Source organism: Molossus molossus, unplaced genomic scaffold, assembly GCF_014108415.1.
Source record: "Molossus molossus isolate mMolMol1 unplaced genomic scaffold, mMolMol1.p scaffold_m16_p_20, whole genome shotgun sequence".
In the NCBI taxonomy this organism is placed as follows: Eukaryota; Metazoa; Chordata; class Mammalia; order Chiroptera; family Molossidae; genus Molossus; species Molossus molossus.
In genome coordinates this window covers 48,314,762-48,335,030 of record NW_023425356.1, presented here as the reverse complement: position 1 = coordinate 48,335,030, position 20,269 = coordinate 48,314,762, and the positions used below count along the sequence as shown (strand labels likewise).

General features: G+C 39.9%; 1 protein-coding gene across 20 annotated transcripts in view; it reads left to right on the top strand.

Moving 5' to 3' along the window:
• Window positions 1-20,269, top strand: part of RABGAP1L (RAB GTPase activating protein 1 like) — a 460,914-nt gene that overhangs the window by 227,292 nt on the left and 213,353 nt on the right. The window contains exon 1 of one of the 20 annotated variants that reach the window (XM_036273796.1): window positions 13,985-14,311. The exons of the other annotated variants lie outside the window; for them this stretch is intronic. Within the exon in view, the coding sequence (XP_036129689.1) occupies window positions 14,309-14,311 (3 nt within the window). The 5' untranslated portion in view covers window positions 13,985-14,308. Of the gene's footprint in view, window positions 1-13,984; window positions 14,312-20,269 lie in introns of those variants that run through there. 20 annotated transcript variants of the gene reach the window in all.

Here is a 20,269-nt window from a genome sequence, read left to right as displayed (position 1 = left end):
TAAATATGCCAAGGTACAAATTATCTTTCAGACTCAATTTTTAACTGTTTTCCATCACTGCTTAACCCACCCTTGAGTAATTTTTCAAACTTTAAAACATTGTATAATGTGCTTGTGATATAGACAGGATACCCTGCAATAGCTTTATGGCAAAAGCCCTTGCAGTCATTTCCCTCAGTCATGTAAACACCTGGTAAGTATACTCTGAGAATTAGAGCATGAACGCAGAGTTTTACTTTTGACTTTTAAAAATAATTTCCTTATATTTGTCCATTTTAGAAAGATTAGAATATACTGGTAAGCACAAAGTAGACAATGAAAATAGGAAATGGAGGTTTTTAGAAATACTAATCTGGTGATATCCAGGATGGATGAGATAAGGAAAAGAGTGACTGAAGACAGGAGGCTGGTTTGTGAACTGTTACTGTAGGCCTTTTTCCCATTCTCTTCCCCTCTGCTCTTCTTTCTCATTGGCCTGCTGATTGGTAGCAGAAGCTTGAAATGCGACTCAGCCCAGGTAAGGATGCAATCTGAATAGAACCCTGGGACCAGGTTTAAAAGTTTGAAGTAGGAATAGACACTGCACATTAATTTTGTTGTTGTTGGGTCTTGAGGAAGTTCTTTAATGAGGGCTCAAGACTTTTGGCATTATTTGTGGATAGATGAAGTGGGCTCAGCTTTCTGCTGCTTGGTGGGTGTAATTTAACCAAGTGCACGCCTGCCATAGCATTGCTCATGGTATGAAGGAGGAATCCGGAGGTTTGCATCAATGAGTTCTGGGCATTTTTGTGGAAGGAGCTTCATGTCTCTGATTTGCCAGCCAGCCAGAAATGAGCACATGAAGGAATCTTTCTCCCTGACAGTAAGCTATAGGAATGGAAAAGTATTCCTTGCAGGAGTGGGGAACGTCCGGGCCATGGGCCGTATAAGGCCCACAAAATTAATACCAGCTAACATCACACACCTCACCAAATTAGCCTGACCAAATATAGTAGGCTAATTTTTTTTTTTTTTTTTGGTCTTTTATTATATGTATCCCTTGACAGTCCCACAACAAATTATGAAAACTGCAGAGTCAGGGTTGAAAATTCTTTCTTCTTTTCATAACACCATTTTATTAACATTAACCCCCCTACAGTTACTTCCCAAGCTCTCTAAGCCTTGGTTTTCTCACCAGTATAACAAGGATAACTTGTTGTTTTGTTATATGTAGTTTATAGGGTTATCGTGAGGATGAAATGATATGCAAAGTACTTGGCACACAACAACCAAGGCATCAATGGTTAAAGTTATCACTATCATCAGTATCTTTTTTTTTAATCCTTATCAGAGGACATTTTTTCTGCATTTATCTTGAGACTGAGCAGGAGGGAGAGAGAGAAACATTGATGTGCGAGAGACATATCGAATAGTTGCCACCCACATGACCAACCAGGGCTGGGGACAAACTACAACCGAGGTACATGAGTAGGCTAATTTTTAAGCTGATAATTTTGTGTGGCCCAGGAATGTTGTTATAAATACCCTAATGGCCCTTGGCAGAAGAAAGGTTCCCTACCCCTGCTGAATGCCATGTTTGTCTGCTAAGGACCAGATGATCTTTCTTGAACCACATGAGTGAACTTGGAATATAACTAGTGCACTGCAAAGGTATTAAATTGCATCTACATGCTAATCACTGTGTCTGGAAAGGTCAACCTGACTGGCTTGCCCATGGTTGATGATGCTACGAGTTGCCCATGATTTCCCCATGTATCGCACGGAAGAAGTTCAGCCCAAGCTCAAGCTTGAGATTCTGTGGTGAACTCTTCAGGGTCTTGGCAGGTCTAATATCTTCATTTTGGAAATTGCTGAAATTAATGGAGGTTCCTTGATTGAAGCCTAGGGGCATGGTATCTCTCTGCTAGATCCAAGTATCACTTCTGTTGATTTGATGTACATGTGTATATCTCTTGCTTAGGTACTAGTTCTGGCCTGAATCAGTGATATGCTGTGTACCACAAGACCAGCCTGCAGGGATTCTCCTCTTCTCTCCTGTGATCCTCATCCCCAACCCCTTCATTCCAGTGCCACCACTTTGGGGACCTGCATCTCTACCATAACCTTGATAGGAAACCAGGTGCTAGCATCCTGCTGAACAGTTCTGTTTAGATCAGGTCAGGGGCTGTATCTGACTTCCATTGTCTTGTTGCCCTCTTGGTCAAATTTGAAGACAACCTGCCCATGCTAGGATCCCTACGGTTCCTTTAGATTTATACTATGCTCCTATGAGCAGGAGATGCTGCCTGATAATCTGAGTCTCTGGAAGCAGAGCTGACATTCTAGATGCCTACAGAAGTATGGCACCACTCTCAGGGGCCGGGGACTCATGTCCTTGAGCATGCACGTTGGAGAGGACTGCTCTGCTGCTGCTTTCTGGTTGAGAGAGATGGCGAGACCTGGGAAGGCAAGCAGACCCCAGCAACTGAGGGCCAGTGCTGCCACGTGGCTCTCTTCTTCTTCAGAAGAAGAAAGAGCTCCAGCTTCCTCCCTGCATTTTCGCTGTTCCCGGGTCAGAGAGTCATATTGTGTAGCCATTTGCAGCCCTTTCCTCCTCATCACCTAGAGAGGAAAGAGATAAGGGACCATTCTCTTCTTCCCTCTAAGCTTTCTCCAAAAATCAGAGAAGATATTAAGTCAAAGCAAGGGCAGTTCATTCCTGCTACTCCTTGAGGCCCTGACATGTCTAAAAATCTCCATTAACCTTTCGGTGTTCAGTTGTGTTTTGAACTCCTTTTTCATATAAAAGCGCCACCCTGAAGCTGCATGCCAGCCCCCTAGATGCTTCCTGAAAAGGTTGTGCTGTTTCAGCCCAGCCTAAGGGAACTCCTTATGCTCTTTCATAGTGGTTCCACCAGACAGTTAAAAATCTCCATCGAATGAAATACATATAGTTTAATAAATTTGCTTCTTGCCCTGGCCAGTTTGGCTCAGCGGTTAGAGCGTCCGTCGGCCTGCGGTCCGGAGAGACCTGGGTCGGTTCCCGCTAAGGGCACGTACTTCGGTTGCAGTTTGTCCCCGGCCCTGGTTGGTCGTGCGGGTGGCAGCCACTCGATGTGTCCCTTCACGTCGATGTTTCTCTCTCTCTCTCCCTTTCTCTCTCCCTCCCATTCTATCTGTACAAAAAATGGAAAAATATCCTCGGGTGAGGATAAAAAAAATAAAAAATAAAAAATAAATTTGCTTCTTTACGTCATTGAACCTTGTTTCACTTTCAAGGTTTTGCTCAAAGTTCCCCTCGAGATAAACAGATTGCTTGTGATACCTGTCATCCTGTTGACTTTCACGGATGATTTGGCTCATCTTTCTACACAAAGGAGGAGCAATATTGGTAAAAGAAGAAGTAGCTGGACTCCACTCCAAATAAGCTCTCAACTTATACAGTACCCCCTCCCCCCCTTATCCGAGGTTTCACTTTCTGTGGCTTTAGTTACCCATGATCAACCAAGGTCCATAAATATGAAGTGGAAATTCTAGAAATACACACCTCACTGGTTTTAACTGCATGCAGTTCTGAGTAGTGGGATGGAATCTTGTACTGTCTGCTCTGTCCAGCCCGGGGCATGAGTCATCCCTTTGTGGTTGAATTGTCCCTCAACAAGACCTTAGAAAACCGAATACTGACAAAATATAGACAACATTTACTTCACCAAAAAAGAGATAGACAGAAATTGCATGTGTTAAAATCTGATTAAGTGTGTAGTGGGGGGTAAACAGACTTGAAGACATTAAGACCTGGATTAGTTAGTTTTAGCTCTAATACATAATTTGCTATGTGAACCCTTACACACCATTTAACTTCTCTGAATATTAGTTTTTTTCTGTAGAAAATGAGATAAACGTGCCCACCTTCTCTTCTTTACAGGGTTATTTCAGGAACAAATAGGAAAGCTCTTTTAAAAGTGATAGGTAGATAAAATATCTGTAACAAAAAAATAAATAAAAATTCATTAAAAAAAAGTTATTAACTTTAAAAAAAATAAAAAATAAAAGTGATAGGTAGAGAAAATCATGACATAAACTGTCATTCTTAAATCAAGATTCTTCAACCATAGTATTGTTGGCATTTGGGGCTAGATCATTCTTTGTTGTAGAGACCATCCTGTGCATTGTGGGATGTTTAGCAGCATCCCTGACCTCTGTCTACTAGATGCCAGTAACACTCTCTAGTTGTGACAGCCCAGAATGTCTTCAAACATTGCCCTAGGAGGCAAAACCACCCTTGGTTGAGAACTACTGCTATAAAACAGATAAGTTATTTAAAGCAGCTCACTTGTAGTAATGCAGCTCGTCTCTGCAGTGAGCCATAGTAGACTCTTGTCTATGTATAGATGGTTTCTGAGTGGAACAGGGTGAATTTAGCAAAGCCCTCAGGTCAAATCTGGCCTGACACTTGTTCTGTAAGGAAGTTTGAAGTTTATCATTTACACATAATCTATAGTTGTTTATTTATTTATTTATTAAAAACTTTTTTTTCTTTATTGATTTTAGAGAGAGAAGAAGGGAGAGGGAGAGAGAGATAGAAACATGGATGAGAAAGAAACGTCAGTTGGCTGCCTCCTGCATGCCCCCTCCTGGGGATCGAGCCAGCAACCTGGACATGTGCCTTGACTGGGAACTGAACCCATGACCTCTTCATGCATGGGAGGACACTCAACCAACTGAGCCCTACCGGCTGGGCATTTATGGCTGATTTTGTGCTCCAAAGGCAGAGCTGAATAGTTCTTACAGAGATGTTTGGGCCGCAAGCCTAAAATGTTTCCTATCTGACTCTTGATCAAAAAAGTTTGTCCAGCCCCGATGTTAGTGTTTTAGAGTATTCTAACAGACTCTCCCTTCCCACGCACTGGACCATGAGTGCTTAGACTTAAAGTTGTTTGGTTTCATGTGAAGAGTTTGGTGAAAAAAGTATTTCAATTTGTTCAAGATACATATTAGGTATAAAATTAAGTTGAACAGTGACCAGTTGAACAGTATTTGTGCTGGCTGCTATGTGGACATACAATGTAGCACGTTTACTACGGGCTGAAACTCTGGAGACAGACTGCTCTGGTTCAGATCCTGGCTGTACTCTGTGATCTAGGACAAGGCAGTTAACTTCTCTGTGCCTTGGTTTCCTCACCATAAAATGAGGATAATATTAAAACCTGTGAGGACTAAATACATTAACATATGCAAAACATGTAGACCAGTGGTTGGCATCTAATAAGCACACGCTCATTGCTAGCCAAACGGTTCCAGAAATCAACTCAATTTATATTTGGCTTGTACAATTCTTTATTTAGCAGTGCAGTTTAAAGATGTGAATGCATAATAGCTGTTTTCATAGTAAAATGTGGGCAAATAATTTCATTTAATTTATTTTTTCTTCTAATGCAGGACTGGATGAATGGGGAAAGTTGTTGAATTTGTGTCTAGCCAGGGGACTTATTTAATTCCTGCCCGAGATTAGCTTTAAATCTCAAAAAGTATTGTCAGCCCAGGGTTTTGTTTTTTTTTTTTTTTTTGCCACTAATAGAAAACAGATTACCTCTAGAAAGACATTATGGCTTTTTCAAAGTGTTTGTCACTTTCAGTGACCTCCCTGGGATGTTTGCTCCAGCTCATTGCTAAGCTGTGCTTATATCCATCAGCGCCTGGGCACAAGGCTCCCTGCTTCCTAGAAATCCATATTTTAATGCAATTTTCTATTTATGGAGTATCAGAGTATCATTTTGCCCCCAAAGCACACAGATGATTATAGATGATCTTATTAATCTTCTTGTATAATATTTAGCAATTATAGTTTCCTTATCTTCTAGATAGGAAACTAAAAACAGAAGGTTGGTAAGTACCAAGATGAATTTTTTTTTTTTTTAATATTTTGCACAGACCATGTAACCAAGTTGAAATTTTTATTCCCTCTTTCTTTTTCTTGGACTTACTGGTTATGTTAGGCTGACACATATACAACGATCAATCAGCTAGCAACTAATTATTGAACTATGTGAGATGTGATGCTAAGTAATGTAGAATTTGGAAGAAAATATAAGGCCTGGATCTTGCCCTCAGAGGGTATCTGACTGTATGAGAAGACCATAGTACATTTATAGATACTTAAATAGCAACATAAAAATCACACAATACTCTAAAAGTATTCCAAGAAATGCTACATGATTTTTCATAATAAATTATCAAGTATAGACAATGAGTATTTTATGTTCAAAGATGAGATTGTTCATAATCGACCATAGTATATTTGTCCTGAATTTCACAGCATTATGGCCTTCTAAGTATTAGGAACTGTATTAAAAATTAGGAACCTAAACAAGGTAATGTGTTTCCTCTGGGACTTAGAAGTTGGTGAGAGAGACAATTTTTTTTTTTATACTACAGGCAGGACTGTAGTAACTGCTTTGACAAAGATTGTGGGAATGCGGAAGGTAAACAGAATCCCTGGGAGGAATGAGAACATAGTCATAAAGGTTTTCTAAAAAGTCTTTTTATAAAATAATCCTTTTTCTTTTCTACCCAAGTAACTTCGTATCCAGAACATTTATCAAATATTTCTTTTTTGAAAAGAGATTTTCACTTGTTTAAAAATGTGCACGTTCGCATTATCTCAGTGCAGACGGCAGAGATGAGAATGGTGTTCTTCTTAGACAGACATACACGAAGTTACATCGGCAGCACTCCATGTCATAAACATTCACATATTGGTAGTTTTATAGTGCTTTCACATATCTACTCTTATTTGATCCTCACAGTTGGCAGAGGTAAGCAGCTGGCTGTCCTCATCCTCATTTTTCAGATGAGGAAACTGAGTCTCATAGAGGTTGTGCTTTACTAACTCTAGGTCACGCGACCAGAAAGTGAGTCCCAGGATGCGTCAAATCCGTCTCCTGGTCTCCCTCCTTCTGCTGGAATCCGCTTTCTCCCTGGCAGCTGTAGATGACGGTTATTGACCATTAAGGATGAGTCAGCTGCTCTACCCTGTGCTGTGCATATGTGGCTTTGTGTTACCCCACAACAACCTGTGAGACAACTACCATTATTAGCATCATTTTGCAGGCGAGGATTGGGAAGCCTAGACAAGGAATAACTTGCTCAGAGTCACACATTTGGCCAAATAGCCTGTAGACATTCAACTCAGCTGTGTAATCAAAGATATACTGAGTCTTTTATTTATTTAATTGAGGTAACCTTGGTTTGTAACATTATGTGTATCAGGTATACAATATTGTATATAATTCCATATCTGTATACACTATCGTGTGCTCACCACCCAAAGGCAAGTTTCCACGTGTCACAGTACTTTTGACCCCCTTTACCCATATTACCCTCCTCCCACCCCTTAGCCACCAATCTGTTGTCTGCATCTATGCATTTGTTTTGCTTTTGTAAAAATTACTTTTGTAAATTCTCCATATTAAAAAGAATCTGTTTTGCTTGATTTCCTTCTATGTAAAAGACCTAAGAGTTGGATATACATTTTTATACATGGAGTCTATAGACAGTATATAAAAGTAGTTTTCATCCATAAGTGACTCACAAGCAATTCTGTAATAAAAACCAGTAACCAAAAGGGGGGAAGATCTGTGTTAGATTCTGACATTCTTAGCCACTCCTTCTTTCTGTCTTATCCTGTTCTTCTCCTGCTTGATTAAAACACCTCAGACCAGGGGAGACAGATGTAATTCAAATGTCCCTAAAGAGGAAAGATTACCTTTCATTGATTGAACATTTTTAAAAATACTTTCTATTAACACACAGGGAATCTCTTCCTTGAAGTATTAACAATCCGCCTGGGGAGACAGAACATTGGTGGGTTTGAGTGTATTAACTACGCAGCTAGAACTTTATAGAGGGTGGAGGAGAATGTGAGTCGCACTGTAGGGATGGACAAAGGCTTTCTGGAAGAGATGGTCCTTGGAGGGTGAGTCCCTATAGCACTCAACTGTGGGAGAGACTTCTAAAAGAAGGACCTTTATTTCTAAAACAGGATTAGAATCGCTTTAATGTCTGGTCCTTTCTCAATCCTGAGGAAGAGCTTTAGAATAATAAGACTTTTTGAGTAGTAGCAATACTGGTCTCTGTCTCTGGAATTCTTCAGGTATTAAGATGACTGCCTTTCTGGGATTCATCCATTGGGGAGGAGGGTGGACAGATCAGAATGAGCTCTTGGGTGCTTACTAAAGCCACAGTTCTGGGACTCATCATATTTGTGGGAAGGATTCTGAAAGCTGGTTACAAATGCTGGTGCAGAAATCCTTCCCCACCTCTTCCTCACAGTCTTCTTTTCATGGTACAGTTGTCCTGTGATCACAATACTGGGCCTCTCTCTTCCCAACACAACCACTGCCTGCCAAAGACTGTGGTTGAATTTCATGCTTTGGAAACTTTCTGCTGGGTTAGAAGTATGAACTTCATAGAAATTAAATATATATGAAGTTATGGGGGGTGCTGTTATTCAATATAATTAAAACTCTCTAGATCTTACAAGAGGTAAATGGTTTTAGAAGTGGTAGACCTGAAATGAGGCAGGGTTACCTTGAACGCATATCAGAGATTAACTGCCATGTATTTCCCCCAAAATGATGCACTCTCTCCCTCCTCAAAAGAAGTTATTTTATAAGGTCATGCTATTCATTCTCTTGAGCACTACAGGCATTTTCCCATAGAATAGCAAATATTTGCCATAACTAACGATTCTATTTAACAGAACAGATAGCATGTGTTGTTGGGTATGTAAGCAGTATACTTTGAAGAGTGGGGGTTATTGGGTTAGTAGATTAGTAGGGGGATTATTAGGAAGGATGGTTTGGTTGGGGATGTGATGTGTCTGGGGCCATACTCAGGCAGGTGGAATGTACAAGAGCTGTGGTTCTTCCCTATTTTTTCCCCATATTTAAAATTTTTTATTTATTGGGGTGACATTGATTTATAAAGTTATATAGGCTTCAGGTATACAGTTCTACAATACATCATCTGTACATTGTATTGTGTGTTCACCACCCCAAGTCAAGTCTCCCTCCATCACCATTTAGCACCCTCTCTACTCTGTTCTCCCTACCACCTCCCCTCTGGTACCACCGTGCTATTGTCTGACCTCACAGGTATCTTCCACTCTTGAGACATGTGGAGTGTCTCCCATATATCCCTACTTTCTTTCCACTTAATGAACGCGTCCAGCTGTGTGTGGACTACTACATCAGCTGCTCCCAACAGAAGGCTTTAGCTTCCATAGACTTTAATTTTCACTGACCTGGTTGCAGGACTCTGCTTACTTGGTGATTTCCAGCTGATGACCTTCACTTTAATTTTTTGACCAGGTCCTTTTTTTCCTTCCTCTTTTGACCCCTCTAGCTTCTCTTGGTTTTCACTTTGCTTCTGTTCTCCCCTGAATTCCTTTGTGTATGTTAATATTAAGCTTATTGTCATAATATTTATAAGTTATTCATTGTTTGGACTTGACACAGCTTGGAATTTCCCTAGTACTTATGAATTTAAATTTCTAATACAAACAAAGTGGAGCAGCAGGATAGCTGAAGCACCAGTCACAAGCCAGAGAAATTCCACAAGCCTTATTTCTGTCCGTCCCAGTTGCGTTATGTTGGAAACCTGGGCACAGAATGTTTAGTGAGGCCCGGAAGGTGCTATAGTTTTAAAAAATAAAAAGATGGTGGAGATGCTTCAAGAAGCTGATCAAATCCTTCACCTCAAGAAAAATGTGAATATTTGAGTGCTTTTGAGTGGGACCTTTTTCATTCTATATCTAAAGATGTAACTTTCTTTGGTTGTTTAATAAATGAAAAGTTGTAAACTGTTATTCAGACAGATAAGTTTTGATCTTATAGTGTGGTATTATATTAACAACTTCTCATTCCTAATTAGGATTTTTAAAAGTCCCTTTAGAATTTATCCCAAGAAATGCAAAGGTGTCTCAGTAATATTTCTAGTTATTAGGCATCCAGTTGCTGAATACTCACGCTTTTGGTAATTCCATTGTTGTTTATGGTCTGTACCTCCATCAGAAGCCAAGCAGAGAGCAAGAAGGGAAGTCCCTTGTCAGAACTGGAGGGGGCTGAGCATGAGGGCTGACAGATAGGGAAGAGTCTGGCCAGTGAACAGGCAGAGCATCACCTAGAGAGGCTTCGGAACCTCCCCATCAGAAGGGGTTAAGGTCGTTTCTTGAAGGACAGGTGCCACTTTTGTTTATTTCTCAATCAGCGTTACTCTGGGTGGGAAATAATTGGTCACCTCTTCTTTTTTTTTTTCCCATCACCACTTATACTCCCTATACACCCTCCCCCCCCCCCCCGTGGTCACCTCTTCTGAGTTAGTATCAGTACTGCCCTGTTAATGGGGGTGCATGCTGAATGCCGTAGGGGAACGGTGGAGGAGCAGGGCTGCAGGTGGTAACAGGATTCACCCAGCTCTGTTTCCATCTCTTGTCACAGGAGTATTATGATGTCTTGTGGTGTTTTTCAAGATTGCGTGACCCAGTCTGAAATTACCGAATGCTAGGCTGAGAACCATGGCTTTCAGGGTCAGCTTTACAGAGTAATCCAAAGAGCATCCCTTCTCCTTGTGCCTATGTAAGCCACTTACACAATGGAGATTAGACAATTGTCCTTGAATCCTGCTGACATAATTGCAAAGATTGAGGATTCTGTTTAATTCATCAAGATTTTGTTGAGCACTATGTGTGTGTGCATGCACACATGCACCAACCTTTTCCTGAAGGTGCTGTGATCATGTTGGCAGAGCAAGATGTGCTTAAGGATTTATTGCTTAGGTGTTTCATGGAGAGGGTAGTTTTCATTTGCTGTCTGCCACGGATTTTTAAAGAGTATGAACTAACCATGCAGGAAATATCCCAGCATCTCCTGGTCCCAGGCGGGTTTCATCAGCCTTCAGTAGAGTCTGTCAAGTATGACTGTAACATAACATATTGTGCCTGATATTATTTATTGCAGTAAAACAATGTAATATTTATCATTTCAGCCATTCACAAGTATACAATTCAATGTCATTAAATACATTCACAGTGTTGTGTAACCCTCACCACTATCTATAACCAAAATGTCTTCATCGTCCCCGATGAAAACTGTATACTTATGAAACAGTAACTTCCCCTTTTCATTCCCCCCCCTCAACCTCTTCTAAGCTCCATTCTACTTTCTGCCTCTATGAACTTGCCTGTTCTAGCTACCTCATATAAATGGAACTATACAATATTTGTACTTCTGTGACTGGTGTATTTCACTAAGAATGATGTTTTCAAGGTCCACCATGTTGTAGCATGTATCAAAATTTCATTCTTTTTTTATGGCTGAATATTATTTCATTGCATGAGTGTACCACGTTTTGTTTAACCATTTATCTTATGCTTGATATCTTAATATATGAAATATATAATGAAAGGCTATATGTAATTTACTATCTAAATAAGGGATACAGGAAGAATACATTTTGTCGGAGGAGATAAATTATGGAAGATGAGTGAGTGGCAGTTATGGTTTAGTGGTTAAAAGAACAAACTCTGCATCCAGACTAGCTGGTTGGAATCCTGGCCCCAGCATTTACTACCTCTGTGAGCTGGGGCAAGTTACTTGCCTCTTTATATTTGTCTCATTGTATAATGGGGATAATCAGGGTCTAGTTCACAGAGTTGTTGTGAGGATTAAATGAGTTACTATATGACGGTGCTTAGAACCATGTAGTATTATAACAGTATCATTTAAATGTCATGTGCTGTTTTTTTATCATTGTAGTTGATGAGGGGCCCATAGAAGAGATCACACATGAGCTCTACCTTAATGAAACTCTGCAGGATATGATTAGAAGAGAATTTGAAGGTGACTCTTGTATGTGCAGGGAATACAGATGGCATGTTTGTATAGGAAGAAGGTGTCACACAGTGGCCAAATGAATAGCTTTGGAGCCAGCAGATCTCTGTTCAAGTCACAGCCCTGCTATATACTTATTGTGTGACTTTGGTTATAACCTTTCTAAGCTTTAGTCTTAATCTTTATTATGGAAATAATAACAGTGATGGCCTTATGAAATTATTATGAGGATTAAAAGAGAAGGTTCATGTAAAGCACTTAGGATGTTATCTGGCAAAGAAAAAAAAACTATCAGAAAGTGATGGCATCTGTTAATTTAGTCCTTTTGGTTCTCATGTTTTGTCATTGTTGTCATTAGTGTTATCCACATTGCACATAGTGGGAGATATTACTGGAAAGGCACTGGGGAAGTAAAGAAAGGCACTGAGAGGTTATGGCATAGCTTTAGAAGGAGTCTGCACTTGAATTTAGGTAATGGGATGCCACTAAAGTTTCCTTTGAGGGAAAGTCAAAGGGAATAGGTATGTGCAGTGTACATGTCTGTGCACACATGCGTGTGTATGTGTGTGTGCAAGGACATTTGATAGAGGGGTGGCCTTGTTGAAAGCAGGATTTGAGAAGATCAATTTGTTTACACTCTGCAGTGAGTGTGTGACTAGTTGTGGCCAAAGGAAGTGTTGTGGGTAACTTGGGGGAACTTTCTTAAGAGAGAGATGGCTTGCCCCTTCTGCCCCTTCTTCGCTTCTCTCTTCCTCCTTCCTCCGGTTGTAGGCATGTGATAGCTGAAGCTAAGACCGCAGGGACCAGAGCTGCACTGGAGGAATGTAGAACAGAAAGCTGGAAGGAACGGGGTTCCTGTGGACTTGGGGAGCAGAGTTTCCACACCAGCCCTAAACTGCCAATTATGGGGCATTTGCAAAGAGAGGATAATCATCTTCCTACTGGGGTTTCCTGTTCTTTTTCAGCTAATCTGAATGCTCATGAACAAAGATCAGTAAGGGAAGACTTAGGAGGTGGACCTGGGCCTTATGATTCTGGAGTCTGTTGTAACTACTGTGTACACTGCCTCCTGTCTTCTTTATCTTGGCAATCCTCGGATGTCCACTAGTTTTACACGAATTGTTGAAAAGTGACCCTGGTGTTGCCGCCCAGAAAGTCACGTTTATTGAGGTTGTCATGTGTCCAACATGGACTCTAGAACCTGGCGGATTTCCTCTTGGCCGACTGGAGAAGCGTGAAGCTCTGCTGCTCTGTCTCCTCCCAGACAAGACTGCTCGTATTTCTCTCCTTCACACGCATGCTCCTAATCCTGAGCCAGCCACCCCGCCACATAGGAAAGGAGCTGGAGGGTAGTTTGTGAGTTAGCAATCAAGAATTATGATTCACAAATAGCTTTTTAAAAAAATGACACCCGACTTTAAGCTAAGGACCTTGTCCTTATTATTATGACAAAAGTAAATTCTGCAAAACCATTAACAGAGGTATTTTTAGATGTGACAGAACTATTACTCTCTGATCTTATTTTAGCATTAAGTAAAAGATGTTGGAATTACATCACTTGATAGTTGCTGACAAGCAATCCTGAAGTATAGGCTAGAACTGATAAGAGTTACCCATGTTCTGTGTTCCTAGAAATGCTCATCCTGAAATACTTTCTACAGCAACAGTTCAGTCTTCATTGTTATTTACGGAGAATCACAGAGATGGAGGGCGGAGGGGCTTGGGCTGGTGTTCAGATCAGTTGGTGTTATTTCGTCTCCCTCTACACAGGCTGAAGGGGCTTCGTAGCTCAGTGAGTAGGGGTCCCGCCGTGCATTTAGTACCAGTGGCACTGTAAGGCCTGCTCCTGGTGGATCTCAGGATCACGTGGTCTTCCCAAGTCCTATTCTAGACCAGAGCTCTTCAGACGAGAGTTCCTCAGTCGAAATGTGAATTGTGCACAGTCTCAGAAATGCAATAAAAATTTGAAATAATGTAACTAATTCCAAATTCATTGAAAATTGTGTAATTTCAGTGTTGATAACCAAATTAATTATAAAGTGTATTTACATTGCTTCGGTGTGCTCTATTTTAGCTTCACACAGAAATACTTATCTTTCTTTTCAGGATTCGTCTCAATTATTCAAGTACTAAAGTAATCCTGAATCGTTTTTTAGGAGCAGCATGCACTCTGGGCAAGGTTTTTGCTCTGCTTTCCTAATCTAATGGGACTGTGACAGCTTACAATTAAGCATTTTAAAAAGTACTCTTTGCTCAATCCGACCGAGATCGAAGGGCTTTGTATGTGCACTTGAGGTAACGTGTGCCACGGACGGAGGGAGAATCAGGAAACGCACGCGCCTGTGCCTCTTGGAACTTGACCTTCGTAAAATGGAGATGTAACAGCTCTCCGTCTTGCTGGGAATGAGATAACATGTGCAAGTTCCTTATCCTCAGGAATGGTAGGTGTCATTACACTTGGCCAGTTTTTAAGTAGTGTTCCACTCTTAGCAGTACTTACACAGAACCATAGCAGGTGAGTGAGCCAGTTAAACCAATGTCTTCATTTTGTTGTTGAATGAACTGAGATCAGAGACTAGTGACTTTGCTGAAGCCACCTAGCTAGCAGTGGTGGAAAGGACAGAACCTTGGGAATCCCATTTGAAATGAAATCTGGCTTCAAGAGATGTTACCATTTAAAGTAGCTGCTAGCCCTGGCCAGTTTGGCTCAGCGGTTAGAGCGTCAGCCTGCGGTCCTGAGAGACCCGGGTTCGGTTCCCACTAAGGGCACGTACCTCGGTGGCAGTTTGTCCCCGGCCCTGGATGGGTCGGTGGGTGGCAAACCCTTGATGTGTCCCTTCATGTCGATGTTTCTCTCTATTTCTCTTCCTCTCTCTCCCTCGCACTCTTATCTGAACAAAAAATGAAAAATTGTCCTTGGGTGAGGATACAATAAATAAATAAAAATCAATAGAAATGTATTTATAAAAAAAAAATGTAGCTTCTAGTTTTCTGTTTTTGATAATTGCCATGTGGTTATATCAGAGGAGGTCTTTGCTCTTAGGATAAAAAATAATTACTGACTACTAATTTTTATGCTAAGTACTTTCTAAGACACTGGGATCTTCTCTTTAAGAAACTTATCTTTAAGAGATTTGATCTATTATCTGACTATGTTATGGTAGACTTCTGCCTTACAATGATTTTTTTTGTAATGACAAAAAAAAATGACAAGAAATGGCCACTAATGGTCTCAAAGTTGTTTTATCTTCTTTTACCATAAAAAAATATTGAATACACGCCCAGCCAGTGTGGTTCAGTGATTGAGCATTGACCCGTGCACCAAGAGTTCACTGGTTCGATTCTTGGTCAGGACATATGCTCAGGTCGTGGGCCAAATCCCTGGTGTGGGGTATGTAGGAGGCAGCCAATCAGTGTTCTCTATCATTGATGTTTCTCTCTCTCCCTTTTCTTTCCTCTCTCTATAAAATCAATTTTAAAAAATTAAATACAAAAACAATAGCTGAGAGCACTATTTACAATAGCTAAGATCTGGAAACAGCCCAACTGTCCAGCAGTAGACGAATGGATAAAAAAGCTGTGGTACATATACACAATGGAGTACTATGCAGCTGTAAGAAAGAAAGATCTCTTATCCTTTGAGAAGACATGGAGGAACCTGGAAAGTATCATCTAAGTGAAACAAGCCAAACAGAGAAAGACAAGTATCATATGATCTCATTTATTTGTGGAATATAATGAACATAACAGTCTGAGGAATGGGGTAGTCCCAGAGACGTGGAAGTGGGGTACAGACTGACAATCCCCAGAAGAGGGGGTGGTGGGGGAGAGATAAACCACAGAATTTATATGCATATATGCATGAACAATGGACATGGACAACAAAGCTGGGGACAGGGGGAATCAGTGGGGGGAAAAGGAGAAACATCTGTAACAAAAATTAAAAAAAAAAAGTTTGGGGTAAATTGACAACACTAGAACATGGAAGGCAGATTTAATTAAATTATTGTGTCAATGATAAGTATCTTTGTAACTATACTGTGGTTATGTAGGATAATATTTTTAATCAGAGGAAATACTGAACTATTAAAAAAAATAACTGAGAGTAATAACATATTTTAATAGAGAAATGTTTAGAGAAGAACAAAACCAAACTATGGAAAAACCCCTTTAATCTAAACTCTTAAGCAAGGATTGTGAATAGTGCCTAAAATGAAATTTACTTTTGCTACTAGAATTCCTTCCTCATTGCTTATGCAAACTAAGAATGTGAACAAGATTAGAAAGGGACTGTTTTAAATGGCTGAGAGAACAAAATGTGTCTGAGGGACCTTCAGTAGTCGGGACACAGATTGACATACACATAAGAGGCATACTAATTACAGGCACCTTATCTGCTCATGACAGCAGCTCCTCCAGGACCCGTCTGTCATTGGGCAGAACTGGAAAGTAACAAATTTGCTTCTTTAGAATTATTTTGTAATGAAGAAATGTACAAATTTAAATTGTTTCCTCATGGCATTGCCCTGATTAACTGACTTTAAGCAAATAACCAGACATTTCCTGATATAGTACAAAATAGATACTGATGTATGGGAAAGAAAAGTTTGTTAGAGAGCATCACCCTTTATAGCTTCCATACTGCTGCTTTGATGAGAATGTTTAAAATACCCTTTTCATTTTTTAATTGCTCCATATTGCTCTTATTCTTAATTTAATAGAAGTAGCAGTGTTCTTAGATCTTAGGACTAGTTTTTCATTCTTTGATGGAGGAAAGAAGAAGAAATGTGTTTATCTTATTGATGTGAAGGATGAAGGTTTAAACAGTGGAGGTATCAGCACTTTCATTTTTCAGAGAATAGAGCTTATATTTAAATTGTGTCACTTTTGTTTTTGCACATGTAGGACAGTCACATATTAAAATGATATGGTACTTTTATAACTTAGAAAAAGATGTTCTGTAGTTATCATTATAATAGGCATTGATAGGCATCTTTTGTTAAGTATTGAAATATCCTTCTTAGGTATCATGATCAAACAATGAATTGGTCGTTGTGCCATTTAACTGTTGGTCACGGGTTTTTATTCCTAATATTTAAATAGCACAGACAGAAATGAAAATAGCCTAAGGCTCACAGTTTCTTGTTAGTACCTAAGAAACCTTTTCATTAGGTGGAAGGAAGAGTGGGATGGATTCTCTCTTAGGTCTTTTCTGCTTCTTTCTTTTTATTCTTTTTTTTTTTTAATGTTTTTTCATTTTTTGTTCAGATAAAGTGGGAGGGAGAGAGAGAGAGAGAGAGAAATATCGACATGAAAAGGACACATCCAGTGGCTGCCATCCACACAACCCAACCAGGGCCGGGAACAAACTGCAACCGAGGTACGTGCCCTTAGCGGGAACTGAACCTGGTCTCTCTGGACTGCAGGCCGACGCTCTAACCACTGAGCCAAACCGGCCAGGGCCTGTCTGCTTCTTTCTTTACAAACTTTTTTGTTTGTTTGTTTAGTTTTTTTTTTTATCCTCACCCAAGGACACTTTTCCATTTTTTGTTCAGATAGAGTGGAAGGGAGAGAGAGAAACATCGACGTGAAAGGGACACATCTAGTGGCTGCCTCCCACATGACCCAACCAGGGCCGGGGACAAACTGCATCTGAGGTACGTGCCCTTCGTGGGAACCAGACCTGCGCCTCTCTGGACCACAGGCTAACACTCTAACCGCTGAGCCAAACCAGCCAGGGCTTTCAGATTTTTTTTATCCAGATGAGATAACCTTTTTTTCTAATGTAATATTTGGTATTTGGCTTGCCTTTTTCCTTCTCTCCCTGTCTTTCTCTAGACCTCAGGGGAATAGCACATTGATCCTGTTGTGCCCAGAAAATAATTTCCAACTCTTTAACCTTGTATAGTTAACACACTGGAGAAGAGATAAAGATTTATGTTGGGAAACACTGAGTGACTGTTTTCCCTCCATCACTGCCTTTGCTCCAGTAGAAATGATCCCTCCCTCTTTCAGAGTCAGCACCAATGTCCTTGTTTATCCAAAGGAGGCATTTCAGTTCTTATTTAAATGTATCTGTGATATTGTGTTTTTTAAAATTAATGTATTTGTTTGAGACAGAGAGAGAGAGAGAGAGAGAGAGAGAGAGATTGATTGATTTTTCTATGTGCCCTAACCAGGGATTGAATCTGCAACTTTGGCATATCGGGATGACGCACTAACCAACTGAGCTACTTGGCCAGGGCTTCTGTGATGTTTTATACTAAGTTCTCTTTCTTGACACTTTCTCCTCCTTTGATACCTATCACCATTCTCTTTAGTTTCTGCTTGTTTGTTTTTTTTTCTCTTAATCATTTGTGCAGCCAGAATTTATGCTGCTCTTTACTGGGATTTAATTAAATCCCAGTAAAAAAGACACATTCTCTGTCCTCAAAGAGATTATGGTCTAAGGAAGGAAAGGGGCCAGTAAAAATGTCATGCTTTTCTGCCTTTATTCATTCAGGTCCTTGTGTTTAGGATTATTTCTTTCTGTTCTGTCTTTTTCCTTTCCTTCCCTTCTCTTCCTGTCCCATCTCATCACTACCTTCCCTCCCATTCATACCCTTATACTTTTGGGATTTAAGGTATTGCTCAAATATGATGAATAAATGCACTTGTTCTTCCTTTTATCACAAGACCTGGAATCGAATCTTGCTCTACTATTTTCTAGCCATGTGACTGAGTTGTAATTTGACTTGCCTGGAGCTTCTTCTTCATCTCTGAGGTGCTTTAGCAGTTATCTGTGTACCTCGTGGCCTTGCTGTGAGCATCAGATGAGGTAGTGATGTATAGCGAGGTGTGATGAACTGGAAAACACAGCAACAAGGTAAAGCAGGTTACTTACTTCTGCTTGCTCTCTTCTCCTGTCTCTTCCTGGCTCTTCTTTCTCTCCTTTTCTCCTTTTCATAGGACCCTGCACTAAGTTGTTTTTGTCCTAAAAATAGTATATCCTCCCAAAGGTATTGGAGGGAACACAGCCAATAATCCAATAAAAATATATAGCTTCCTAGTGACTATAAACTATTTTGAAGTTATTTTAAAACCAACCATTACAACCTGAGTTTAATCTGTTTAGTACATAAATAAAGCTATTTCATAAGACCCTGAAACAGGTTTATGTAAATAATCTGATAAAATGAAAATGCTGTAGCATCAAATATTAATATTGTGCTAGCAGCAGGCAGCTCAAATGGTAATGGCTGGTATGCATTTGAAGGCCTACTTAACTGTGAGTTTTATTAGGACCACTTCTCAGAGCTGGAGTTATAAATGGGCTTATAAATGAGAAATTAGCTCCCCTCTAGGGAGCATCAGGTTCTTTGAAATCTTAATTAACCAATCACATTGTGTTTCTCTTCTTTCCATCAGCACTGGGTTAAATGTTGATGAAAACATTATCTAGTTGGTAACATATTAAATAATTGGAGCACAGTTCTTTTATATGTTGGAATATAATCATAAAATTCATAGTAAAAGAAAATCATTGTTCATACTTGCCTTTTTGAATATGTTCTTTTGTTTGCTGTACTTATTTTTAAAAATTACACTGTAAAAACAAGGAAATTTGTTCCTAAACATCAGCAATAAGACAAAATAATATTGAATACAAAGTATAACTGAAAGATAAAATTTAAATTAAATATGTTTTAAAAACAAACAAAAAAGAAATCAGTACAAGAAACATAGGCTGTTTCATCTTTCTAATAATCATTACTTACGATGTGACTGTTGAACTACCATTTATTTTCTTTGACACAAAAGGTCACAAATTAAGGCAATTTGTGTAAGGAAGGTAAATTATTTTGCATGAATAGTTAAGGAGCCTATTCTATGTTATATATGAAGAACTCTAACAATTCAATCATAACAAGATGAATAACCCAATTGAAAGATGAGCAAAAGATTTTAATAGATACTTCTCCAAAGAAGACACACCAATGGCTAAGTAGCATGTGAAAAGATGTCCACATCATTAGCTATCATGGCTATAATCAGTCAGGTGTTGGCAAGGATTAGCTCTTGTGTACTGCTGATGGGAATGTATAAATATTGCAGCTACTTTGGAAAAGTCTCTGGCAGTTCCTCAGAAGATTAGACAGAGATATTACCATATGACCTAGCAGTTCCACTGTTAGGTATAGACTCAAGAGAATTAAAATATATTTACACAGCCCGGCTGGTGTGGCTCAATGGTTGAGCATCGACCCATGCACCAAGAGGTCATCAGTTCGATTCCTGGTCAGGGTACATGCCCAGGTTGTGGGCCTGATCCCCAGTGGGGGGCGTGCAGGAGGTGGCCAATCAGTGTTCTCACTCATCGATGTTTCTCTCTCTCTCTCTCCCTCTTTCTTCCTCTCTTT